The sequence below is a fragment of the Erinaceus europaeus genome, chromosome 10 (assembly GCF_950295315.1).
Source record: "Erinaceus europaeus chromosome 10, mEriEur2.1, whole genome shotgun sequence".
NCBI lineage: Eukaryota > Metazoa > Chordata > Mammalia > Eulipotyphla > Erinaceidae > Erinaceus > Erinaceus europaeus.
The window spans coordinates 28,050,148-28,076,853 of NC_080171.1; the positions used below are offsets into that span (position 1 = coordinate 28,050,148).

The 26,706-nt window shown below is 45.7% G+C and overlaps 1 protein-coding gene and 1 non-coding gene across 7 annotated transcripts in view; one reads left to right on the forward strand and one right to left on the reverse strand.

The window, feature by feature from the left end:
• Positions 1–26,706, forward strand: part of CAMSAP1 (calmodulin regulated spectrin associated protein 1) — a 77,248-nt gene continuing 50,542 nt past the window's right edge. For 4 of the 6 annotated variants that reach the window (XM_016187434.2, XM_016187435.2, XM_060199391.1 and 1 more), the window contains exon 1: positions 1–419. In XM_016187434.2, coding sequence (XP_016042920.1) covers positions 305–419 — 115 coding nt within the window. In that variant the 5' untranslated portion in view covers positions 1–304. The remainder of the gene's footprint in view (positions 420–26,706) is intronic. The other 2 variants (XM_016187433.2, XM_016187436.2) reach the window with 1 other exon arrangement.
• Positions 20,447–20,555, reverse strand: LOC132541079 (U6 spliceosomal RNA). The gene has a single exon (XR_009552260.1). It is a non-coding gene; the product is annotated as a U6 spliceosomal RNA (small nuclear RNA).

Below are 26,706 nucleotides of genomic sequence, written 5' to 3' on the forward strand. Positions count from 1 at the left end.
CGGACCGGCTCGCGCCCCCGCCCGCCGCTCCGGCTCGGCCCACAGCATGCAGCAGCAACAGCCGCGGCGGCGGCGGCGGCGACGGCTCTGAGGTGAGGCCGGGCGCGCGACCGGAGCGGGGGCGGCCCTCCCGCACGGTCCTCGCCCGGCCCCGGCCCGGTCCCCTCGCTCTCGGTCCGGCTCGGCCCGACCCGGCTCCCGGCGGCCAGGGCGCGACGCCTTTGTTGCTGCGGCGGCGCCGCCCGCGCTGCAGCGGCTTTTTTGTGTGCGGGGTGGACGCCGCGGCCCCGCGCGCTGGCGGAGGATGGAGGCCCCGCCCGACGGTGCCGCGGACATCGTGCCCCTGGACCGCTACGACTCGGCCCGGGCGAAGATCGCCGCCAACCTGCAGTGGATCTGCGCCAAGGCCTACGGCATAGGTGGGCGGGCGGGGCCGGGGGCCCGGGGCCGGGCGGGGGAGGGGCGCGGCGCGGCGCGGCGGGGGAGGGACCGGGGTGCCGATCCATCCGAGGGTGAGGGGTGCGGGGGTGCCAGGGGGTCCCGGAGGTCCGGGAATCTGGGCGGGATCACTGGCGGGTGCTGGGGACCCTGCCTGCCGCCCGCCGCCCGCCGCCCCTTTGTGCGGCCCCGGCGTGGAGCGAGTCGAGTCGTCTTGCGGGCGCAGGTGGTCGCGCGCGGGGCGGCGGTGTGCGGGTTGCTCTCCCGGGCCCGGGCTGGGGGTGACCCAGGGGTCCTGCTCCGGGTCCGGACGCCTCGGTCTTAGACACATCGGTCAGTCGCGGGGGGTCGGGGTCGGGGGCGGGGCTCAGCCCTTGTGGGCGTCGGCCACACACCAGCAGCGGGGTGCCCTCCCCGAAATCGCCCTCTGGAAGGTGGTGCTTCTGCCGGCTGCTTAACCGCCCGGTTTCGCTCCCGTTGGCAGCAACCAGGCGGCCTCCTGAGTCGGGGTTGTTAGGCCCTAATGTGCTCCGTGGATTCAAACTCTCGTGTTTCGTGTTCTCAGAACGTCGGGTCCCGCGGCTCCCCGAAGCGGGCGCAGCACAGGGCTTCTCTTCATCTCGGCGCTTTGTTTCCAGCGCCACGCCGAGAGTTGACGCTCATCTTTTAAACCGGGAGCACATTAGTAACAACAATAATGCCTTTGTTCTGGTTGGAGGCGGTCCTGTTAGTAGGGTGAGACTCAGGTGGAGCGGTACCCCTTTCGGAAGAGTTGGGGTGACCAGTTCTGAGAACTAACTTGCTGACAGGCTCTGCCCAGTTGCAGTGGCCCTGTCATGGCTACACTCAGTCAGGAGGATAAACACGCTCAGCGCCTTCGCGGGGATTAAATGGGTCGCCGGAGTTTAAGTTGGTTTTGTTGTGTGCAAGTCGAGTCTCCTTTGCTTTGCAGTTTCTAGTTTTATATTTCTTGGCTATAGTCGCATTGAACTTCATTCTGCATCTGTGTAGCGTGATGGTGATGGGGAAGCGTTGTCACATAATGCAAATTTACAGGAGAGAATCAGTTTTCAAAACAAAAAAGCATGTGAGGCATAATGGATAAGACCACAGGGACATTACAGGTATCAGACAGTTAAGTTTAAAGCAAAGGTCGTGACCCTTGACCTTCTGCAGGTCTGGGTGTGAGCCTCCCAACTTTGCTGCCTTCTCTTACTCGCAGATTTGTCTTGGTTGATTTTTTTCCCCCTCCCATTATGTATACAGTTATATCACTGAACTGCATATTTTTATGTCTTTGGAACCTTTTGTAGTGATCACTTCTTATGACTTGTTTTATTCCTGTTCAAGTGTTTAGATTCTGGCTAACTTTGTCTTGAATCCTTCCTTTCCCAGGCTTTGTAATATTTCAGTAGAATGGGTTTGATCCTTGACCAGGCTGGCTTCTGCTTCCTGAGGCACAGCTCCAGGGGTGCTTGTGCAAACCTTGACTTCTGTATATATATGTATATATTTTTAAGATTTCACATATGAAAATGGTTAAGACTCTGGTAATGAATGTTATGTAGATACAAACGCATAAAAATTTTCTTGTTTGCTTTCCCATTTCTTTAGCAAGGAGAGTGCATTTTTATCTTGTTGCAGTTGGCATTCAGCGTGGGATTTGTCATCTCTCTGGAAATAAGTATGCATTGCTCTCAAGTGTTAGTATGGGGTTAGTCTAGCTTTATTTCCAGAGCCAGATTGCTCTTTAATACTTGTTGACTCATCAGATAATTAATTCAAAAGATAGTATTAAAATAGGCTTGAAAGTTTTGAGATTATTAAAGTTGGGTATTTAGAGAAGTGAGCATGAGTGGGAGGTGAAGAAGACTAGATGCCATCTGAGGATGTAAGACACCATTATTGGGGTTGCAGTGTGAATTCTTTCCACTTGTTTTCCTTCCTTCCTTTTTTACCATCAAGATTATTATTTTTTAAAAATACTTATTTATTCCCTTTTGTTGCCCTTGTTTTTTTATTGTTGTAGTTATTGTTATGGATGTTATCGTTGTGGATAGGACAGAGAGAAATGGAGAGAGGAGGGGAAGATAGAGGAGGAGAGAAAAACAGACACCTGCAGACCTGCTTCACCCCCTGTGAAGCGACTCCCCTGCAGGTGGGGAGCCGGGAGCTCCAACCGGGATCCTTATGCTGGTCCTTGCGCTTTGCCAACCCGCTGCACTACCACCTGACTCCCTCCATCAAGATTATTGTTGGGACTCCATGCCTGCATAACTCCACTGCTTCTGGTGGCTTTTTTTTTTTTTTTCATCCTGATAGAGTGTGAAAGTTGGAGAGGGAGGAGAGATATCTGCAATATTGCTCCACGGCTAGTGAAGCTTCCCCCCCTGAGGCGGGGACTAGGTCCTGAACCCAGGTCTTCATGCATGATAATATGTATGGTCTGTTGGCTATGCCACTACTTGGCCCCTCCATTCACCTTTTTTTTTTTTTTTTTTTGCCTCCAGGGTTATTTATCGCTGGAGTTTGATGCCTGCATTACAAATCCACTGCTCCTGGAGGCTATCTTTTTTCCATTGTTGGTTTTGGATAGAACAGAAAGAAATTAAGAGAGGAGGGGAAGACAGAGGGGTAGAGAAAGACAAATACCTGCAGACCTGCTTCACCGCTTGCCAAGTGACCCTCCTGCAGGTGGGGAGCTTGGGACTGGAACCGGATTCTTGTTGGGTCCTTGTGCTTCACAGTATGTGTACTTAACCCAGTGGACTACTGCCAGGCCCCCAACTTTTTTTTTTTCCTCCAGGGTTATTGCTGGGCTCGGTGCCTGCGCCATGAATCCACCGCTCCTGGAGGCCATTTTCCCCCTTTTGTTGCCCTAGTTGTTGTAGCCTCGTTGTGGTTATTATTGCCATTGTTGACGTTGCTTTTGTTGTTGGATAGGACAGAGAGAAATGGAGAGAGGAGGGGGAAGACAGAGAGAGAGGGGAGAGAAAGATAGACACCTGCAGACCTGCTTCACCGCCCGTGAAGCGACTCCCCTGCAGGTGGGGAGCCGGGGGCTCGAACCAGGATCCTTATGCTGATCCCTGCGCTTTGCGCCACGTGCGCTTAACCCACTGCCACTGCCCGACTCCCCTCAACTTTTTTTTTAATGGTATGCCAGTGACATAGCACCTGCTTGATTCCACAGCTCTTGGTGTCCAAACCCCCCCCCCCCCCCATCTGAGATAGAGACAGGTAAGATAAACCAAAAGTGTTTTTCACACTCCTGTGCATGGTGCTTCTGTGTGGTAGCAGGGAATAGAACTTGGTTCCTGGTGCGTAATAAAGTTTGTGAGCTATGTATGGCAGGTGAGCTGTTTTCCAACCCTTACATTCACTTGGCTAAATAAAAAGGCTTAATCTATTTTATACCTTGCTTTGTGAAAGGGATCAGGTGTTGTTGGTTTTGTTTTGTTTGTTTCCTTCCATTTCCTCTCCCTAATTTTAAAGTCTGGAAGATCTCAGTTCAGATGACTGAGAAGACTTAGCAACTGTGCCTTCGTTTATGTCATTGGCATGGGAGTCCCAACCCGGGTGGGAAAGTTCATGCTACCTAGTGATGTGGTTGGGTTTATCAGAAGAATGAATGGGAAGGGGATTTGGTAGAATGGTGTAGATGCCTTAAACTTCCTACACTGGGGCTTATTCTTTGTGTCTTCTTGCCATCACCATGTTCTCTCCAGCATAGTCTTCAGTTAATTAGATACAGTTCCCTCAACCTGGATGGTTCTCTTTTGAGTTTTTGAGGACTCTGATGGTGAAAATGTCTTACATATTCTACTCCTCACACCACTGCTCATTAAGTAAATAGCTCAATGGAACCTTGCAGTCTTTCATTGTATCGGAATTGAAAGCATGCAGACACTCTGGGGTTGATGCTCAGAGACTGCCTTCTTGTTTTGCTTGCCTTTTGGGACTCTCAGTGTCAGTGGGGAGGCTCAGGAGAGCTGTCCTTGGCCAGGCCCTCTGGTGGCATATGGTTGTGCAGAATGTTTCCTCCAACTTTCTTCATCTCTGGTGCCACAGCCAAGAATGGTCTAATGTTTTATTATTAGCTTCTGTTCCCTCTCTTTTTTAAAAAAAATTTGGGGGTAGATCTCATTGACAGTTTTTTCATTATATAAAGTTATACATATTGTTAATAATATATTGAGCATGTTGAAAGTCATTTAAAAAGGTCTATAAGGAGAAGAATCTGCTGAATGACTATTTTGTGATAAAGTTTTGAGGTGAAAGTTTTAAGAGATTGGTGAAAAGATAGAGGGATGACTTAAAGCACCTTTTATTTTATAGATGACTATTTTAGCCTTGGCTGTAGTATTCCTGACTTTTGTTCACTACTTTAGGAAACCTGAAGGAATCCAGGTTTTTTGTGTTGGAGGAGGATGGAGGAGTATCTCTCAAGGACAGTGCCAAAAAAAAACAGCCCAGGGAAAGTACACAGGCACTCAGCTGTTTGCAAGCTTGTTGCTGTGTAACTCAGTGCTGTTGATTTCACCCTCTGAGAACCTGGAAACAGCTGAGAGTCACCACAGAATTGAGGCTGCCCTGAATCCCATTGGGACCATCATGGTCAACCTTCTCATTTTACTGGCAACAAACTCAGGTGGAGAGGTCACAAGGCTGCCCAGAGTCCACTGATGGCAACAGAGTGGCACTCTTACAATGTCACTTGCTATGGAGTGGGAAACCCAGGCAAGGACACTGCTCTGTGCAGCTGTGATTGAGTTGCTGCCTAGGTACTGCCCTCTCATTAGAGAGATCACAAGAGGGGGCCGGGTGGTAGTGCAGCGGGTTAAGTGCAGGTGGCTTGGCACAAAGCGCAAGGACCAGCTTAAGGACCCTAGTTCCAGCCCCCAGCTCCACACCTGCAGGGGAGTCACTTCACAAGTGGTGAAGCAGGTCTGTAGGTGTCTATCTTTCTCTCCCTCTCTCTGTCTTCCCCTCCTCTCTCCATTTCTTTCTGTGCTATCCAATAACAATAACATTAATAACAACAACAATAAATACAACAATAAAACAAGGGCAACAAAAAGGAATAAATAAATATTTTTTAAAAAAAGTACAAGAACAGCCGCAGGCCATTTATGTAATTAAGGAGCAGTAGACTCCCTGTTACTGTGGACTACAGGGGTCAGCACCTTATTTTGCTGTATTTGCATTTTGTTAACAAATTGTGTGCTTTAGCCCCCCTCTCCAAGCCCCAGAATGAGAAATGAACCTTGACTCCTCTTGCTGTGGAGAGGGTAGCTGCTGTTCCAGCACGGGTCTGAGTGGGGAGGCCCTCATTTATAAGCACATTGTCGAGGGTTTTTTATTCTTGTTTGTTTGTTTTTGTTCTAGTTAATGTTTGTGGCTAGGCCGTGGTGCACCTGGGCACCAGTTACCTGGCTTTGAGCCCCCAGTGCTCACCTGTAGAGAGAAGCATCACATGCAGTGGAACAGGCTGCAGGTGTCTCTCTTTACCTCTCTCTCTCTCTTTCCTCTCATCTTATTTCTCTGTCTATCAAAAAAACTAAATGAGAAGAAATTTTAAAAAAGAAAAAAGAATTAATTTATATGAGAGAGCCAGCACATCACTCTGGCACATATGAAGCTGAGGATTGAACTTGGGCCCTCATGCCTGCAAGTCTGATGCTCTAGCTGCATTGCAAACTCTCAGGCCATACCTCTTAAGCTTTTTCCTGTGATGCTTTGCTCAGATGATTGGGTTATGAATTTAGATTTTATTTCTTCATAGTTTTGTTTTTAGCAAGGGATTCAAGGTGTTCATGAGATGGGAAGTTACAGAGCAACCCAGATATACATGCCTGGTGGTACTGGGCATGATGGGGATTATTGGTTGGTCTTTGTAACATGGTGCCCCTCTCTGTGGGGTGCTGGGACTTCTGGTGTCTTTGAGGTAAGGGCTAGGGTTGTTTCTCCCACTGCTATAATCCATCGGAGCATCTGCTTAAATTGTTCAATGGGTAGAAGTAATTGCCTTTTGAGCAGGAGGGATGAGAGGATGTGCTTTGTAATTCTGCCTTGGCAGCCATACCATGGGTGAATTTGTATTTTTGAGAATATGCCAGGCTGCAGATGTTCTTTTTTCCGTGTCCTGGTGCTACAGATTGTACATACATACATAATATTTAAAGAGTATGTTAAAGATTTTATTTATTTCTTCATGAAGAAGATAGTGAGAGAAAGAACCAGACATCACTCTGGTACATGTGCTGCCAGGGATGTAACTCAGGACCTCACACTTGAGAATCCAATGCTTTATCCACTGCTCCACTTCCCGGACCACCACAATTTATGCAGTAAACCAAGAATATACAGAACATGTTCAAGTTTACACTGTCGTAATCCTTTCAGAATTTTTTTGGGGAGAATTTTATTTCTTTTTAAATATTTATTATGTATTCCCTTTTGTTGCCCTTGTTGTTTTATTGTAGTTATGATTGATGTCGTTGCTGTGGATAAGACAGAGAGATGGAGAGAGGAGGGGAAGAGAGGGGGAGAGAAAGACACCTGCAGACCTGCTTCACCGCTTGTGAAGCGACTCCCCTGCAGGTGGGGAGCCAGGGGCTCGAACCGGGATCCTTATGCCTATCCTTGTGCTTTGCGCCATGTGCGCTTAACCCACTGCACTACAGCCCGACTCCCAAGTAGAGGCTGTCGTAATCCTTTCAGTTAGACTTTCAGAAGAGCCAACCGTAATGTGCTTCAGGATATTCAAGAGATTTATGCCACTCTTTTTTTTTTTTTTTCACAAAGCCCAGAATATTTTTGTCTTTGTGTTACTTTTGTCTGCCTGATATCATAGACTTTCTGCTATTAGGGTAAGTGTGTTGTGTCTCCACATCAAAATTATACATGTAGTATTTTTAGCTTCTAGTTGAAGTATTGAAAAAATTTAGATTGTTATTATTTTCATCTAATCCGAACATGAGTAGGCCAGAGCCAGTGTTGCATTCAACCACTAATCACTGCATGGCAAACATGTGCATGATTTTTTTTTTTTTTTTGTACTACGGGAGCTACAAGGGAAAGCGTGGTTGTTTAACATCTGCATGGACTAATGTCCTTAGTAGGAATGTGAACTAGTGCAAGGACTAAGAAATCACCTAAATACCTTGGATTCCATGAGGAGTTTCTTGGGAGGCTTCTTCTGGTGATAGACTTTGAATGATGGGTACGGTTTGGGTAGCCCCTCAAGAGTTTGTCTGACTTCCTTATAGAGGGAAAAGTTGATGACCCTTGTGGTGTCAGAAGACTTTGGGGCTGGAATAGTAGGTTTGGAAAAATAGTCTGTGTCAGCGAACCAGTCATGTTCCAACTGACTAGGAATTGCTGTCCTGGTGTGTGCGTGGGGAGGTTTTGAGTAGGGAGAGGGTGATGAGAGCTTGGGAGAACTCTTTGTAGCAGGTGAGAGTGAGTAGGGGCTGTAGTCAGGTGGACTGTCTGGGAGCGTGGCTTCCATTTTGACACTATGACAAGATACAGTGAGTGACTTTTGAACAACAAAAACTTGTTTCTCACAGTCCTAAAGGCTAGAAGTTCTGCTTCTGGCATTGACAAGGGTAGACTGAACCTCCTCCAGGTTGGAAAGTAGAGTCCATGAGGCTGGGTTGATTGGCAGTGGAGGAAGGAGATAGGCAAGGGTGCAGGAAGTCAGCTGGGACAGCCACCTTGAGACAGTAGTAGTATTTATAGTCTTTATTCCATAGAGCTCTTTACTGACATGGCATTGCTGTCACATACACAGAGAGATGATCTTTGCATTTTTATTTCTGACTTTCCCCCTGTGCACTCACCTTTTTTTTTTTTTAATTGTTGATGCTAACTAGGTCACTTAAGTGCCCTTCAGTAACTCCATATCCAAATAGTCGAAAATCACTTAAATGAATTCCCTTGAGCATAATGTGAACTGTGCAGTTCTTGAACCACTTGTGGGGCTCCTCTAGACATCTCTGTCTGAAATAAAGGGAATGCAAACATCAGCCTAGGAGCTGTGGGATTGTGCATGTGTGTGACCCCATTGCTGCTGAGAGAGAGCAAGACCAAGCAGAATACATGTGACAGTGCCAAGGATCGGACCTAGTGCCTCTGCGTGCAAGTTTAATGATGTGTTATTGCCGTCACACACCTCCCCCCCCCGTATATCCTGTATATTTTTACAAATCTTTGGACATGTATTTTCTTGGACATATATTTTCTTAAGTAAACCCATGGATTGTCTTAAGTATATTTAGTTGTATCCCAGAGTTGCTGTATAATTTTTTCTGTTCTTGCCAGCAAAATGCTATAGTCTCAGTTGCACTTTATCCTTGCTGACATTTGAGATTTTCAGTCTTTAATTTTTAGATACTCAAGTGGATGTATTTTGTTACCTTACTGTGGCTTTCAGTGTGCTTTTCCCTAGTGACTGATGAACATTAAAAAAGTGGTAGTTGCCATTTGCATGTCTGATATTTTATTATTTATTTTTGTTATTTCTTGTACCTATTTCTCTTTCCCTGCCTGCCTGTAGATTGCTTGACTTTTAGGATTCCAACTTTATTAATAGTGTTGTGAGTATATGTCTTTTTATAGTGTTAGGATTTGATTTCTCTGGGTGATGCCATGCACAGTTGACAGTTACTTTGTTACATAAATTCATATATTCACTGTAGACTAGCAGTATTTGAAATGGTGGAGCTTCTTCCGGTCTTCCAGTTCTTCAGTTGTCTGATAATAGAATTGCCTGCGACAGCAGAAGTGAGTTAGGTCCAGACACATCATTGACCTTTTCATGCAGGAGCCACAGTGCCATAGATATCCCACAGCTCTTTGCATCTTGTTTTTGCCACAGAAAAAGCAAGTGTACTTGGTGTGAGGGTTGAGTTCCACTTTCTTTGCATTTTCCTTAGGGAGGCACCGTTCTGGGTCCTGTGCTTACTATCTTAACCTGTTTGGTGCATTTGGACATGCTGCCACAAACTAGGGCCCAGCCTAGTTGATAGCTTTATTTTTATTATTAATTAATGTGGAATGAGAGAAGAGAAAGCCAGAGCATCACTCTGGCACATGTAATGCCAGGAATTGAATTTGTGATTTCATGCTTGAGTGCCCAACTCTTTATCTCCTGTGCCAACCCCTAGCCTGCAACTATTGACAACTTTTTGATTTTCCATTTTGTGTCAAGTATGGAAACACTTTTCCCATTTAGATCCCAGTTCTCACCCCAAACAGTTACTTGTGAGAGAGAACCAGAGCATCACTCTGGCATGCATTGTCAGGGTTTGTACTTGGAACCTTATTCTTGCAAGACTTGCACTCTACCACTGTACTACCTCCCTGAGGCAGCTCTCCCCATTTTTGTTTGTTTGTTTATTTATTTAAATTATGATAGACAGGAGAAATAGAGTGACAGGGATGGGAGGAGAGAAAGAGACAGACACCCGCAGCCTGCTCCACTGCTGGTAAAGCTTCCCTCCTGTGGGTCAGGACTAGGGGCTTGACCTTGGATCCTAGTGCACAGTAACCTGTGCATTTTATTGGTTGTACCACCACCTGGCCTCCCAGCTCTCACCATTTTAAAATATATATGCCTTGAGTGTCTGATGGTGGCTTAGGTTTTGACATCATATATCGTTTAGAAAATTCTTGAATGGAATAGTTTGTTATAGTTAGCCACGCTGCTCCATCTTTTTCCCTTCTCTTCAGAAACTCCAGGACTAGCCTTCTTAGAAGTTTCCATTTGGGGAACTTTCTTTTAGCCTTTCTGTCATGTTTGCCAAAGATAAATTCTTTCAGTTTTCCTTTGAAGCTGTCTTCATTTCCCCTTCATTCTTTTTCTTTTTTTTTTTTTTTAAAAAAAAAACACTTTTTTCTTGATATTTGTTTATTCCCTTTTATTGCCCTTGTTTTTTTATTGTTGTACTTATTGTTGTCGTTATTGATGTCATCATTGTTGGATAGGACAGAGAAATGGAGAGAGGAGGGGGAGACAGAAAAGGAGAGGGAAAGATGGGCACCTGCAAGCCTGCTTCACTGCTTTTGAAGCAACTCCCCTGCAGGCGGGGATCTATGGGCTCGAACTGGGATCCTTCTGCCAGTCCTTGCACTGTGCTACCACCCAACTCCCTCATTCTTTTTTTTCTTTAGTTTTTTTTTTTTTTTATCTTTATTCCATAGAGATAGCCAGAAATCGAAAGGGAAGGGGGTGATAGAGAGGGAGAGAGACAGAGATACCTGCAACAGTGTTTCACTCAAAAAGCTTTTCCCCTGCATGTGGGGGGCCAGGTGCTGGACATTTATGTTGATGGTCTATCTATTCAGCACTTAAAAGTGTGCACCTTCCCTCAGGTCCCTTTCCCTGAAAGGGAAAGTCACTTTCACTGAAGATGCTGTCCTTTATATGCGAGCTATTGTTTCTCTTTAGCTGCTTCAAATACTTTGCCTTTAGTGTTCATTGTGTTATGTCTTGGCTTGGATTTATATGCTTTTACTCTACTAGGGGCTCACTCAGTATCTTGAAGTACATGACTTTAAATCTTCTGTTGTGTCTCAGTAGTATTTTTTTTAATAATTTGCATTTTATTTTTATAATATTTATGAGAGAATCAGAACATCGCTATAGCACATATGATGACTGGGGCTTGAACTTGGGACCTCATATTGGAAGTCTGATGCCTCATCCACTGTGCTACTACTCCCTAGGGTTTGCCTCAGAAGTTTTCAAGCATTAGTTCCTCAAATACTGTTTTAGCTCCACTCACTTTGTTCTCTTGAAGTCCCTGAGGGTCTGTTTAAACTTTTTAAAAAAATATTTTCTATTTTTCAGTTTATGTAAATTCTGTTTTCTTGTCCTCAAGTTCACTGATTCTATCCTCTGTCATCTTATTATTAAGAGCCCCTCCAATAAGTTTTTTTTCCAGTGAGTTTTTTTTTAAGTTTTTTTATTTATTTTTCTCTTTTGTTGCCCTTGTTTTTTATTGTTGTTGTAGTTATTACTGTTGTTGTTACTGATGTTGTCGTAGTTAGATATGGCAGAGAGAAATGGAGAGGAGAGGGGAAGACAGGGGGAGAGAAAGATACCTGCAGACCTGCTTCACTACTTGTGAAGCGACGACACCCCCCCCCACCCCCCCCCCCACTTACGCAGGTCTTTGCACTTCCGCGCCATGTGTGCTTAACCTGCTACCACCGACTCCCTCCAGTGAGTTTTAAGATTCTTGCTATTCTATTTTTAATTCTTTACTTGGCTTTTTTTTTTTTTTTTTTCCTCCTCCAGGGTTATTGCTGGGCTCGGTGCCTGCACCATGAATCCACCGCTCCCGGAGGCCATTTTTTCCCCCTTTTGTTGCCCTTGTTGTAGCTTCGTTGTGGTTATTATTATTGCCCTTGTTGACGCAATTCGTTGTTGGATAGGACAGAGAGAAATGGAGAGAGGAGGGGAAGACAGAGAAGGGGAGAGAAAGACAGACACCTGCAGACCTGCTTCACCGCCTGTGAAGCGACTCCCCTGCAGGTGGGGAGCCGGGGGCTCGAACCAGGATCCTTACGCCGGTCCCTGTGCTTTGCGCCACATGCGCTTAACCCACTGCGCCACCGCCCGACCCCGACCCCCCCTTTTTTTTTTTTCTTCTTTTTTTTGTCTCCAGGGTTATTGCTAGGGCTCAGTACCTGCACTTCAAATCCACTGCTCCTGGAGGCTATTTCCCCCCCCCCCTTTATTGCCCTTATTTATCATTGTTGTTGTTATTGCTGTCATTGTTGGATAAGACAGAGAGAAATGGAGAGAGAAGGGGAAGTCGGGGAGAGAAAGATAGACACTTGCAGACCTGCTTCACAGCCTGTGAAGTGACCCTCTGCAGGTGGGGAGCCAGGGGCTTGAACTGGGATCCTTACACTTGTCCTTGCGCTTCACACCATGTGCGCTCAACAACCTCTGTGCTACTGCCTGGCCCCCTACTTAGCTCTTTTTATAACTTGTTTCTTTGCTGATATTTTCTGTGTTTAGTTATTTTCAAGAGAATTTGTCATGTGGAATCATTTTTTAATGATAGTTTCTTTTTAAAGATGTTTTTCCTTAATTTTTAAAATTTTCTTTATTTATTGGATAGAGATAACCAGGAGTTGAGAAGAAAGGGGAGACAGAGAGGAAAGAGACAGAGAGACACCTGCAGCACTGCTTCACCACTTGCAAAGCTTTTCCCCTGCAGGTGGGGACCAGGGTCTCGAACCCGGGTCCTTGAGCATTGCAGCATGTGCGCTCAACCAGGTGCACCACCATCTGGCCCCTGATAGTTTCTCTAAAATCCTGGTCAGATAAATCTCTCTCTCTCTCTCTTTTTTTTTTTAACCTATCTTGGTATTGATGTCAGTTTATTGTCTTTTCTCATTAAATTGTAAATTTCCACAGCGCAAAGTGCAAGGACCAGCTTGAAGATCCGGGTTTGAGACCCTGGCTACCCACCTGGAGAGGGCTCACTTCACAAACAGTGAAGCAGTTCTACAGGTGTCTATCTTTCTTTCCCCCTCTCTGTCTTCCCCTCTTCTCTCCATTTCTCTCTGTCCTATCCAACAATAGCAGAAGCTGTAACAACATTAACAATAGCAATGACAAGGGCAACAAAAATGGGGAAAATGGCCTCCAGAAGCAGTGGATTCATAGTGTGGGCACTGAGCCCCAGTGATAACCCTGGAGGCAAAAAAATAATAATAATAATTTTCCTTGTTTTAGGTATGACAGGATTTTAAAAAATATTTATTTTATTTATTTATTCCCTTTTGTTGCCCTTGTTGTTTTATTGTTGTAGTTATTATTGTTGTTGTTGGATAGGACAGAGAGAAATGGAGAGAGGGGGAGAGAAAGATAGACACCTGCAGACCTGCTTCACCGCCTGTGAAGCGACTCCTCTGCAGGTGGGGAGCCAGGGGCTCGAACCGGGATCCTTATGCCCGTCCTTGTGCTTTGCGCCACCTGCGCTTAACCCGCTGTGCTACCGCCCGACTCCCGTATGACAGGATTTCTAAAAAGATGTAATAACATGAGAGAGGAGAGAGAGAGAGAGAGAGAGAGAGAGAGAGAGAGAGAGAGAGAAAACGAACTAGAGCGAGAAAACGAACTAGAGCATCACTAGGCACATGCAGTGCTGGGATTGAACCTAGGACTTCATGCATTCAGGTCCAGTGCTTGAGCTACTGCCCCCCCCACCCCCGCCACTGACAGGTGATTTTTAATTGTTAGTTGTTTTGACTGTTGCTTTAAGAGACTGAGCATTATTTAAACTTTTTAAAATTGTATATAGTAACTTGTCTAGGTTCAGTGAGCAAGTCCTGGCCTACTTTTGTGGACTGATTGTAGTTACAGTCTACTGTTCAGAGCCTTTGTGGTGCCATTTTGTTCTGCCTGCTGTGACTTGGACTCCTCTTGTCCCCTCTGGTGTTGCTTCAGGAGGCACAAGAAACTTCCCCAGGTGAGCCTGCCTGGTGCTTCTGGATGGGGCAGGGACAGACAGCATGTAGGTGGCATGTTTGTCACAGCAGGCTACCTTTTTCCTCTGGGGCGATTAAGTATGTTTCCTGGCTTGAGCACTTGTCATGGTGGGGTCGCACTGCTGCCTTTGTTTGTGCATACTATTTTGGGGTTCGGATAGGACTGGCCTGCCTAATGGAGAGGGAGAACGCTTCAGGTGAACACTTTGTCAACTTAGGGTCTTTGTTATCCAGTTCTTGGACTGCTGGTGTTAGTGGGGTTCTTATCGCTCCCCACCAGATCTGCCTGGTCTAACTGGTGGGACTGGTTGGGGGCAGGAATGATACTTGGACTGGCCTCTTTCGCTAGACCAGGAAAATAGCATGTCTGGGTCACCACCTTCTTCTTTTCATTGGGAGCTCCTGAGACACTCCACTCTGCTGTTCTCCAGTCCCATGGCTCCAAACCCCTTTGCCTTCCTGGCTACTCCCACTAGTATATGTGTACCTGTATATGTGTATATGTGTACCTATACATACAGATACCAATATATATGTAAGGTTGGAGAGGGAACGTAATGGTTACACAAAATAACTTCCATACCTGTAGACACCAAAGATCCCAGGGTCAGTCCCCAGGGTTACCATAAGCTAGAACTGAGCAGTGCTCTGGAAATAAACAAACAAAACAGTGTAATATATTTATTATGAGAGACAGACATGAGCTTTACTCAGCTGTGGTACGTGGTTGTGATGAAGATTGAACCTGAGACCTCTGGGGCCTCAGGCATGCAAGTTCTGTCCTCTAACTTGCTAAATTATCTTACTATGCCCTACTGACATTTTTTTTTTTAATATTTATTTTTTTTATTTATTCCCTTTTGTTGCCCTTGTTTTTTTGTTGTAGTTATTATTGTTGTTGTCGTTGTTGGATAGGACAGAGAGAAATGGAGAGAGGAGGGGAAGACAGAGAGGAGGAGAGAAAGATAGTCACCTGCAGACCTGCTTCACCCTCTGTGAAGCCACTCCCCTGCAGGTGGGGAGCCGGGCTTCGAAACCAGGATCCTTATGTTGGTCCTTGTGCTTTGCGCCACCTGCGCTTAACCTGCTGCACTACAGCCCGACTCCCCATCCTACTGACATTTCTAATTAGGGTGTCAGAGATTCAGGCCTGCTCATCTTTGATTTCTAGAAGTTTGATTATGAAGTATTTGGCGATGGCTTTGTTTGTTTGTTTGTTTCAGGTTTGTTTTAATTTGTTGGACTTCCTAACCCTAGCTTTATCTTTCATCAAATATGGAGAGATGTAGCCTTCACTTAGTCAAATTTTCTTCTGTCACAATATTTTCTACAGTTGCATCAGTGTTAGACCTTTTATACTTTGCCACAATTTCCTTAGGCTCTTTATTTTTAAGTCAATCCTTCCTTTTTTGTGTGTGTGTGTGTAGAGGGAGGGAAGGAGAGATGGGCAAGGAAGGAGAGAAACCTGCAGCACTGCTTCACTGTTTATTAAGCTTCTTCCCCTGCAGGTGGGGACTGAGTGCTTGAACCTGCATCCACCCACATGGCTCTACCAGATGAGTGACAGTTCCCCACCCCCCAGCCCCTCTTGTAGCACCAGGTAGTGAACCCAGGGCCTTGTTCTTATGATGATATACTACTGAGTGGCCTCCTCAGGCCAGTCTTTTTTTTTTTTTTAATGGTTTAATTTGAGAGAGCAGAGAGATGCCACAGTGTCATTCTACCTTCTGTGGAGTGCCACACCCTCCCCCCCAGCTATCCATGGTGTTGTCATATGGTACCAGAGTTTGAATGCAGAGGACTTCATGCATAGTAAGATACACACTGTGCTGGGTAAGCTAATTCCAGACCCCAGGATCTTATTTTATCATCATGGCTAGAGTTTCATGGTTCTGGACCAACTTTTTCAAATAGAGATTAACAGAAAGAGAGCTGGGCATCAAGGGAGATGCCATAGCACTGAAGCTTCCCCTGGTGCTGTAGGGCTCCCATGTTGTGTACCAGAAGCTCCAACCCAGGGTCATGTGCTTGGCAAAGCAGAACCACTCCTAGGGCAGCTGTCTTGCCAACCCCTTTTTTGGTTTTGAACTTTATGCCTGCATGATTCCACCACACTAAGTGGACTGGTTTGTTTTTTTTTTTTCCCTTCTCCTTTTTAACTTGGAGACAGGAGGGAGAGGCACCACAGCACAGTTCCATTGTTTGTAAAACATACCTTGGTATTGTGCAAGGTGCTTCCATGTTGTGCTGGGACTCAAATCCATTCCTTGAGGATAGTTAAGCCTGTTCTATTGGTTGAGCTATCTCCTGGCCCCTAGGCTCTTCATTTTATTCTGTGTACTCTTCAGATTGATAATTTCTATTATTTTTTCTTCTAGTTCACAAGCTTTTCTCTGTGGTCATCTGCTTCCCCTCCTTTACCCTCCCCTCTTTCATCATCAGGGTTGTTGAGACTTGGTACCAGCACTATGAATACACTGCTTCTGGTGATCTTTTTTTTTTTTTTTTTTTTTTTCCTAATTTGATAGGACAGAGAGAAACTGAGAGGGGAGCTAGGGAGAAAGGCACCTGCAGTCTTGCTTTACGACTTGTGAAGCCTCCTCCCTACAAGTGGAGAGCGGGGGCTCAAACCCAGGTCCTTGTGCATGGTAATGTGTGTGCGCAGCCACCTGGCCTCTCATTGTCATGTTTTGTTCTGCTTTTATAAAAATACTTATTTTCATATGAGAGAAACAAAAAAGATACCCCAGAGCTTGGCGTTGACATACTGTGGTGCTGGTGTCTCAGGTGTGAGAGTCTGTTGTGGTTCTGCTGTACTGTCTCCCCAGCCCACCTTCATTTCTCTGCTCACCCCTAAGTTGTTGATACTGAAATTTCATGATTTGTTTTTTTCTTTCAATCACTTTACCTTCTTTTTTAAAAAATAATTTTCATTTATTTACTTACTCCCTTTTGTTGCCCCTTTTTTATTGTTGTGGTTATTGATGTCGTCGTTGTTGGATAGGACAGAGAGAAATGGAGAGAGGAGGGGAAGACGGAGGGGAGAGAAAGAGAGACACCTGCAGACCTGCTACACCGCCTGTGAAGGGACTCCCTGCAGGTGGGGAGCCGGAGGCTCGAACAGGGATCCTTACGCTGTGCTACCACCCGACTCCCACTTGATCTTCTAAGAACTTGTCGAATTTCCTCTATTTCCGATGTGCTTACCTTTTTATTATTTATGTATTGATTGATTTAATAACGATCCACAAGTCTGTTGGATAAGAGGGGTACAATTCCATACAATTGCGCTTACCTTTTCTTTATGGAGCCCGATTCTACTAGATGCTTTTAATTCTGACAGTGCTAACAACGTTACTGTGTTGGGTTGGAACCTGTTAATTGTCCTTTTTCTCCAGAGAATTAGTCACATTTTCCTAGGTACTTGTGTGGTAAGTAATTATGAATTGTGTCCCAGACACAATTGTGGAATATGTGGAATATTACATTATGAGCCTTTCCTGGATCATGTTTCTCAAATCATGTTGATGCTTTTTGGTGGCTGGTTTTGTAGCTGGGTTTGCTGTAAACCATGAGGTTCAGACCCTGTCTTGCCATTTAGAGATGCTGGTTCCCAGGTCAGTTCAGTTCGCTTAGTCTTTCTGCATCTCTCAGATGGGAGCCCAGGGTTTACATATTCATATACAGAATTAGGTGCTCCCTATATAACCCCTGTTTCCCTCCCCCCTTTTTTCCTTCCATTTGCCCATACTTTTTAACTTGAAAGAGCCTCTCTCCTTCTCCTTTGGTTAGAAGACAGATCTTCCTTCAGGGTTTTAGTTTCCTGCACTGTCACTACATAATTCTACACTATGGGGACCCTATTGGGTAACTCTGTGAGGGGAGAAGTGTAACTATAGGCATTCTTCCTGCTCTCCAGACCACTGTTGGTCTTCCTCACTTCTTGGGCAGTCAGGGGAGCTGCTCTTAGCTTTGGCTGCCATGCCCTCACTGCAGATCTAACAGGGGCAGGCCCTGTTCCAGGTCCTCCAGCAGGAAAAATAGGCTTCAGTGATCAGGCTGTCCCTGCCAGCCTTGGGGTCTGACCTGAGGCTGCCTGGGGAAGGAAGAGCACAGAGCCTCTGGACGTCGGCTTCCTCAGGCTTTGCCACTCCTCCCCAGGTTGTCTGTGTTTGTATAGATTTCAGATCCTCAGGTACCCACTTTTGCTTTATGAAGAGTTTAATGTGGCTGGTGAGGAGAGGCTGTGCCAGGCTAACTGCACCTTTGCGCCTTGTCGGGTGTTAGAAACCTGAGCTGCTGCTTCTACTCTTGCTGGCTTCTGTCCAGGACATCTTGTCATGTAGCTTATCTACTTATTTATCATTTGTGCTGAATGTGTAAGGTATCTAAAGTTGGTAGGGGTAATTAGAGGTCTAAGATGTTAACCTTCCTCCATGAAGAAGAGCCATTGCTGGGGCCAGGTGGTGTGCACCAGGTCCAGTCCACATGTTACAATGCACAAGGCAGGGAGCTAGGGGCTTGAACCGGGATCCTTAAGCCAGTCCTTGTGCTTTGTACCATGGGCGTTTAATTGAGAGAGGGGGAGAGAAAGATAGACACCTGCAGACCTGCTTCACTGCTTGTTAAGTGACCCTCCTGCAGGTGGGGAACTGGGGGCTTGAACTGGGATCTTTGAGCTGGTCCTTGTAATTTCTGCCACGTGCGCTTAACCTGCTGTGCTATCACCCAGCCCCTATACTGGATATTTTGACTGAGTCCCAGGTCTTGTTAAAATCTAAAGAATGGTGGTCTGGAAGGTGGCGCAGTGAATAAAGTGTTGGATTCTCGTGCATGAGGTCTTGAGTTCAGTTCCCGGCTGCACATGTACCGGAGTGATGTCTGGTTCTCTCTCTCCTCCTATCCCTCTCATTAATAAATAAATTAAATATTTAAAACAAATCTAGAGGATGTTGATTAAAAACAAAACAAGGGAGTTGGGCTGTAGCGCAGTGGGTTAAGCGCAGGTGGCGCAAAGCGCAAGGACCGGCATAAGGATCCCGGTTTGAACCCCGGCTCCCCACCTGCAGGGGAGTCGCTTCACAGGTGGTGAAGCAGGTCTGCAGGTGTCTATCTTTCTCTCCTCCTCTCTGTCTTCCCCTCCTCTCTCCATTTCTCTCTGTCCTATCCAACAACGACAACAACAATAATAACTACAACAATAAAACAACAAGGGCAACAAAAGGGAATAAATAAATAAAATAAATATTAACAAAAAACAACAACAACAAAGCAAGACCAAAAAAAAAACAAAAACAAAAACAGGAGCCCCATAGTGTGGACTGCTGCAGTGGCAGGAGCCTTGACTGCTTGATGTGGAGCAGAGCAGGAAGCACAGCTTTACATTTGGTGTGAGAGTCTCTCTGTCCTCACCACCTGGAGTCAAGCTTTTTTCTTTTTTTTAATATTTATTTATTCCCTTTTGTTGCCCTTGTTGTTTTATTGTTGTTTTTGATGCCGTCATTGTTGGATAGGACAGGGAGAAATGGAGAGAGGGGAAGACAGAGAGGGGGAGAGAAAGACACCTGCAGACCTGCTTCACCACCTGTGAAGCGACTCCCCTGCAGGAGGGGAGCTGGGGCCTGGAACCGGGATCCTTATGTTGGTCCTTGCGCTTTGTGCCATGTGTGCTTAACCCGCTGTGCTACCGCCCGACTCCCCGGTCAGGCTTTTTTCTTGTGTGTGCTCCAGGCTCATTTCACTGATTTTTAAAAATTATTTATTTATTCCCTTTTGTTGCCCTTGTTGTTTTTTATTGTTGTAGTTATTATTATTGTTGTTGTCATCATTGTTGGATAGGACAGAGAGAAATGGAGAGAGATGGGGGAAGACAGAGAGGGGGAGAGAAAGACACCTGCAGACCTGCTTCACCGCTTGTGAAGAGACTCCCCTGCAGGTGGGGAGCCAGGGCTCTAACCGGGATCCTTAAGTCGGTCCTTGCCCTTTGCGCCACCTGCGCTTAACCCGCTGTGCTACAGTCCGACTCCCCATTTCACTGATCCCCCCCCCCCCCATATATGTAGTTTTTGTTGTGGCGATAGTGGCCCAAGTAAATGGGACCTGCTAGTCTGTTGCCATCTTGGCTGGAAATCCAGTCTATACAGATTCTTCTTTCTCTTTTTGTATTTACATTTTTTTTAACCAGAACACTCTATAGTGGTTTATGGTGGTGCAAGGGATTGAATCTGGGACTTCAGACATGAAAATTTTTTGCATAACCATGCTATTTCCCTTCTCCTTGTACTTACTTATTTTTCACTTCTAGTTTTTTTTTGTTTATTCCATTCTATTTATTTTAATGAGGAAGATCCAGAGAGGGAGATGAGAACACTACTCAGCTCTGACTTATGGTGGTGATGGGAATTGAACCCAGGACTTCAGAGCCTCAGATGCAAAAGTGTTTGCATAGCCATTATGCTGTCTCCCCTGCCTCCTTGTGTTTGTGTGTATTATTTTTAATATGGGCTGCTTAGTGGATTTGTATGTCATCCTTGCTCAGGGGCTGTGCTAATAATCTCCCCTGTACTGTTTTGAGTTTTAGTATATGTGTGGCCAAAGCAGACACCAGTATACAGTGATTTGAAAGACCCCTTTCCTCTGTAACTCCCTGCCCATCCCCCTTTCCATATGTGTCCCTCCTGATCTGACTAAAAGCTGAGACTACCTCGTACAGCTGAACCTGTCTCTGCAAAAGGGAGAAGAGCCTGCGATTGCCCATGTCTCCCCACCACTATTGGGGTATAGTTTGGTTTTGGTTGATTGCCTGTTGTTATGGGGTGGAAAATCACTGACTTCCTGCCAGTGACTATGTCAGCTCTCCTCTTTCTCTCCTGTCTGACATCTCCAACAAAGGTTGGGATTTGGGTATTCAGAATTAGAATACCTCTGGTGATTTCTACCTTTTTTTTGTAGTGCTTATTTCCATGACTAGATGCATGTAAGTGTCCACTTAGCGAAGGTTGTTATAACCACCTCTGTTGTGGCAGTTCTCCATGAGTGGTAAAAATACTGATGTCCTTGGCACTCACAGGCCATTTCGATTTAGTTGGGATAGGGTGGGGCCAGGACACAGCAGTCTTTTTGAGAGCTTCTGGGCGATTGAGTCTTGCTTGCTGTGTCGTTGTAGTCATGTAATTTTTGTTTTCTTTGGACCAGGTGGAACCTGTTTAAGTCCCAGGCTGGGTTGTCCACTGGAGAGGGGAACTGCCCAGGGGCCATGGATGTCTGTTGCCACATCCCCCCTGCAGCAATGGTAGAAAAGCCACAACTGGTTGACATTGTGGGAACAGTTCTTCATTGATACTAACTTTTTAAAACTGTTTTATTTTAATGATAGAAATGAGAGACAGACAGACTCCAAGATCTCAGTCTCAGGCAGGAAAATCTTTTGCAGAACCAGTATACTTTCTCCCCAGCCCTACTTGTATTTCACCTCCTAATAATTCTAGTAGGAATAGTAGCTAAAGCTTACACAAGTTTTACTGAGCTCTCTAGCTTGGCTTAGTATCATGACCACATGCCTTGACTTAATCCCCACCCAGATCAAGAAGGGCAACTTCAGTGTTCCTAATTTACATGTAGGGTGGAGGTTCCTGAGGCTAAGAGGTCCATTTGGGCTCACTTCCAGACTGGCATGCTTTGTCCTGCTCTTGGCCTCTCACAGCCTAGCTGTGCTCTTATTCTGTCCACCTGACCTGCTGCTGCCCTGTTTCTTTCTGCACCTAACTTTGATTTTGTTTCAGCTGCACATTTGTTAGAAACTTCTTATTGTAAACTTTTAGTTCAAAAGTAATCAGCTAATTTTACCAGTAAATGGACTCACTCACGACTAGTCAGAGGAATTAAAGTTCAAGAAATGCAGACCAAGGGCAGATCTAGAGAACAGAGGATGGAACTGCTTTCATGATTCAAGGTTAGAGAGAGGTACAGTGGCTTCTCTGGACTTGTGGGAACTCCATGGAGAAAAGCTAGGATGGTGGGGTGACAGCTTCTCATTGTTGGGCAATAGGATTAGGTTATTGTTGCTCTTCCTTGGAGCAGCGGGTGACTTCCTACTGGGAAGGGCATGGGTTGCTCCTTCCTGTTGGAATGTATAATATGGAAACCAACTGCATTGCAAATGATGGCTAGTGACAAGGAGTGAGAATTCTTCTGTAGGCCTTTCTAGGTCTGGTTCTATATTTAATCTCCATATCTTCACCCCTTGCCCACGCACCTACTACAGAGTCCTAACCCTGGATCTGGCCTGTGATTAGTGAATGATCCTACTAGGGTCTGAGATTAGAAGAATAAAAGAATTTGTAGGGAGTCAGGTGGTAGCGCAGCGGGTTAAGCGCACGTGGCACAAAGTGCAAGGACCAGCTAAGGATCTGGGTTCGAGCCCGCAGCTCCCCACCTACAGGGGAGTCACTTCACAGGCATTGAAGCAGGTCTGAAGGTGTCTGTCTTTCTCTCCCCCCCCCCCCCCCGTCTTCCCCTCCTCTCTCCATTTCTCTCTGTCCTATCCAACAGTGATGACAACAATAATAACTACAACAATAAAACAACTAGGGCAACAAAAGGGAATAAATAAATAAATAAATATTGCATTAATAAAAGAATTTGTACTTATGTGACAACTGTCTTGTAATTATTAGTTCCTTAATAAAACATTAAAAAAATTTTAAAAGACTGGTGTCATTGTATACTGCTGTACCCCTGACATCCCAGTGTATCAGCAGTGAATAATCTTTACCTCCCCCCAAGTCTCCAAGCAGACACACCCCTTTGACCTCTTTCTCTTTAAAGTCAAGAGAAACACTGTCTATTCTTGTTCATTCATCCTCCCTTCCCCCCCCCCACCATCCTCCAGGGTTATCACTGGGGTTTGATGCCTGCACTAGGCATCCACTGTTCCTGGAGGCCATTTTTTCCCCTTTTGTTGCCCTTGTTGTTCATCATTGTTGTTATTATTGCTGTCATTGTTGGATAGAACAGAGAGAAATAAAAGAGAGAAAGGAAAGACAGAGGAGGTGAGAGAAAGACACCTGCAGACCTGCTTTCACCACCTGTGAAGCAAACCCCCTGCAGGTGGGGAGCCAGGGGCTCAAACCAGGATCCTGATGCCGGTCCATGCGCTTTTCGCCATGTGTGCTTAACCCATTGCGCCACCGCCTGGCTCCCTGAGATGCTATTCCTTGATCTCAGTGTAGCCCCATTCAGTCACAGTCCTTCCGCTTGCTCCCAATTTTCTTTCTTGGCTTCTCTTCCATGACTGTCTGAAGTCTGATGTGCTCTCACTTGACTTTGACCAGCTTATGTTCCTCCTTTGCCCAGTTCTTCCTCCACATGGGTGCCAACACTGCTTATATGTAACAGATTCCAGACCCTCCCTGTCAGCCCCTTTCTCTTGGGCCTTGACCTCCTTATTCTTTTGCTAGCTTGCTTGGGCCCCCAGGCACTTCATTGATGTCCCTTCTGTGCTGGAGTGCCCTCTCCCCGACTGTTCTCTATACTCCTGGTTTCTTTTTTTTTTCTTACTTTTTTTTTTTTTTAAAGAATTTGTACTTTTTAAATATTTATTTATTCCCTTTTGTTGCCCTTGTTTTATTGTTGTTGTTATTGATGTTGTCGTTGTTGGACAGGGCAGAGAGAAATGGAGAGAGGAGGGGAAAACAGGGGGAGAGAAAGATAGACACCTGCAGACCTGCTTCACTGCCTGTGAAGTGGCTCCCCTGAAGGTGGGGAGCCAGGGCCTTGAACCAGGATCCTTACGTTGGTCCTTGCGCTTTGTGCCACCTACGCTTAACCCGCTGCACTACCACCCAACTCCCTTCTTTTTCTTTTATTAATTAATTAATTTTTCCTTTTGTTGCCCTTGTTTTTTGTTGTTGTAGTTATTATTGTACTTGTTTTGATGTCATTGTTGTTAGGACAAAGAGAAATGGGGGGGGGGGGAGACAGAAGGGGAGAGAAAGATAGACATCCGCAGACCTGCTTCTTACCACCTGTGAAGCGACTCCCCTGCAGGTGGGGAGCGAGCTGGGGGCTCAAACCGGGATCCTAACCCGCTACGCTACTGCCTGACTCCCTATTTTTCTTTTCTTACTCCTGGTTTCTATGTTAGGAAAGGCAGAGGCCTGTGTTTTCTTGGCAAACTCAGAAATTTGGTATCTTTGTTTAACCAAGCAGGTGCCTCCGGATGTCCATACTCCTTCCTACTGCTGCCTGCTCATGACTGCTTTCTTCATGACTTGGCTGGTGACCGTGGTGGCCTTCTGTTTTACAGACTTGTCCTTTAACTTTCCCCAACCCTGGGCCCCATTGTCACCCCCTCATTACCATCTCTCAAGTACCCAGGCCAACTTGTTCACTACTCATCTCCCTAATGTCTTCCATCTGTTGAGAGCCATGGAATGAATGAGTAAATGAATTAATAGAGGGCAGGCACATGCATTGGTTACTCCATGCACTGTGATCTGCTGTAGTTCCTTAGGTGTCTTTTCCTCATATCTCATCTTCTCCATCAGCCACCAAGAGCCTGACTGCTTCCTTTCCGTGGAAGTTTCACTGGCCAGCACTTCCCACTTTCTTCACCCACACAGTTCTGGGTGGATGGCTCATCTGTACCCCCACTCTTTGACACCCACCACATTCTGTGAGATCACCTGTTGACTTTTCCTTCTCCTGGGAAGATGTGGTTCCTGAGAGAATAGCTGTGCCCTTGGACCCTCAGCATTTTGTGTGCTGTGTAGCTGAAGGAATGGCAGCAGCAAGCTGCCGTTCCTTCTCCCCCGACCCCTTCTCCTCCCAGCCGCTTCCTTCTTGTGATACTGGGGCTTCACATATGTGTGATTCTGCTTCTTCCAGGCTAACCTTTTCACTCTTTGAATTTCAGATGAGATAGCACAGCACTAGTGGTTGCAGAGCTCCTTTATGGTACTAGGGTTTAAACTTGAGTCCGGTGCATGCCAAGGCATGGGCCCTTGGGGGTAGCTTAATCTCCCAGCCTCAGGAATGGCTAATTCTGACACATCCTTTTGTACTGAAGAGGTAATTAGAAGTCAGCCATAAGAATAAATGTAGCCGGGGAGGTGGTGCAGTGATAAAGCTTTGGACTCTCAAGCATGAGGTCCTGAGTTTGATCCTGACAGCACATGTGCCAGAGTGATGTCTGGTTCTTTCTCTCTCCTTATGTCTTCCTCATTGATAAATAAATAAAAAATCTTAAAATAAAAAAAAAGAATAAATGCAGCTACAGGAATTTTAACAAGTCTTTTATTATTTATTTATTTATTTTTGCCTCTAGGGTTATTGCTGGGGCTCTAATCCACTGCTCCTGGAGGCCATTTTTTGCCCTTGTTGTTATTGCTTTTGTTATTGTTGGATAGGACAGAGAGAAATTGAGAGGGGAGGGCAAGACGGGGAGAGAAAGATAGAAAAAGAGAACCTGCAGACCTGCTTCACTGCTTGTGAAGGAACCCCCTCTGCTGGGGGCTTGAACCAGGATTCTTAAGCTGATACTTGCACTTTGTGCCATGTGCACTTAACCCACTGTGCTACTGCCCAGTCCCCAATAAGTCATTTTTGAATCTTCATGGAGAGCAACAGTTGGCTTCAAGCATGTTTATGGGACTGAGATGACGTGAAACGGTTGCTTCATGGAGGGCCATGCAGAACAGCTTGCAGCCTCTGGGCTGGGCCCCAAACTGACATACATTTAAGGGCTTTATTAAAGTTTAAGCCTGGGAGTTGGGCGGTAGCACAGTGGGTTAAGCGCACGTGGGGCAAAATGCAAGGGCCAGCATAAGGATCCCAGTTCGAGCCCCCAGCTCCCCACCTGCAGGGTAATTGCTTCACAAGTGGTGAAGCAGGTCTGCAGGTGTCTATCTTTCTCTCCCTCTCTCTGTCTTCCCCTCCTGTCAGTCAGAGTTCAGGGCATCACTATGCCGGGCTAGCTTCGCCGCGGGAGACAGATGACCAGGGACACATGGCTGCGTGGAGAAGCAGTTTAATCTTTACTCACAAGCGGACAAGCAGTCCAACAACCTAATCATAACACGATCCTGTCCTGCCTCTTTCTCCTCCCGAGGAAGAGTCAGGAAACAAGGAAGTATGTAGGATAGGGGGCGGGGAGAAGGAAGAAGCCTGAAAAGGCAAGGACTAACCCAAAATCTCCCCGAGGCAGGGGGAGTGAGACCAAACCAATGTAACAGAATGACCATGTAAATAGACCACAACGTTAAGCAATGTAACAGAAGAGATCCCAGAAGCAGAACTAGAAGCATACCAACACCCTCCTCTCTCCATTTCTCTCTGTCCTATTCAACGATGACATCAACAACAATAATTACAACAACAATAAAAACAAGGGCAACAAAAAGGAAATGAATAAATATTTTTAAAAAGGTTTAAGCCTGGTTGAGAAGATAGTGTAATGACTATGCAAAAGACTTTCATGCCTGAGGTAGCAAAGGCCCCAAGTTCAGTTGCCAATACCACCAGAGCTGAGCAGTGCTCTGACTTAAAAACAGGAGGAAAGAAAAAAAAAAAAATCCAGCCTAAAGCTTTTATCTTTAGTAGATAGATGGACCACTGACCTTAACTCTCATTACTCTGAACCTGACTAGTATATGGTTCATATACTAATGCCTTATTTAAAAATCAGTTCTGTGAATGAGCTTATGCTAATTATTTGTGGAAGTTGTCCTGAGCACTAACTTGTGGAAAGCGATT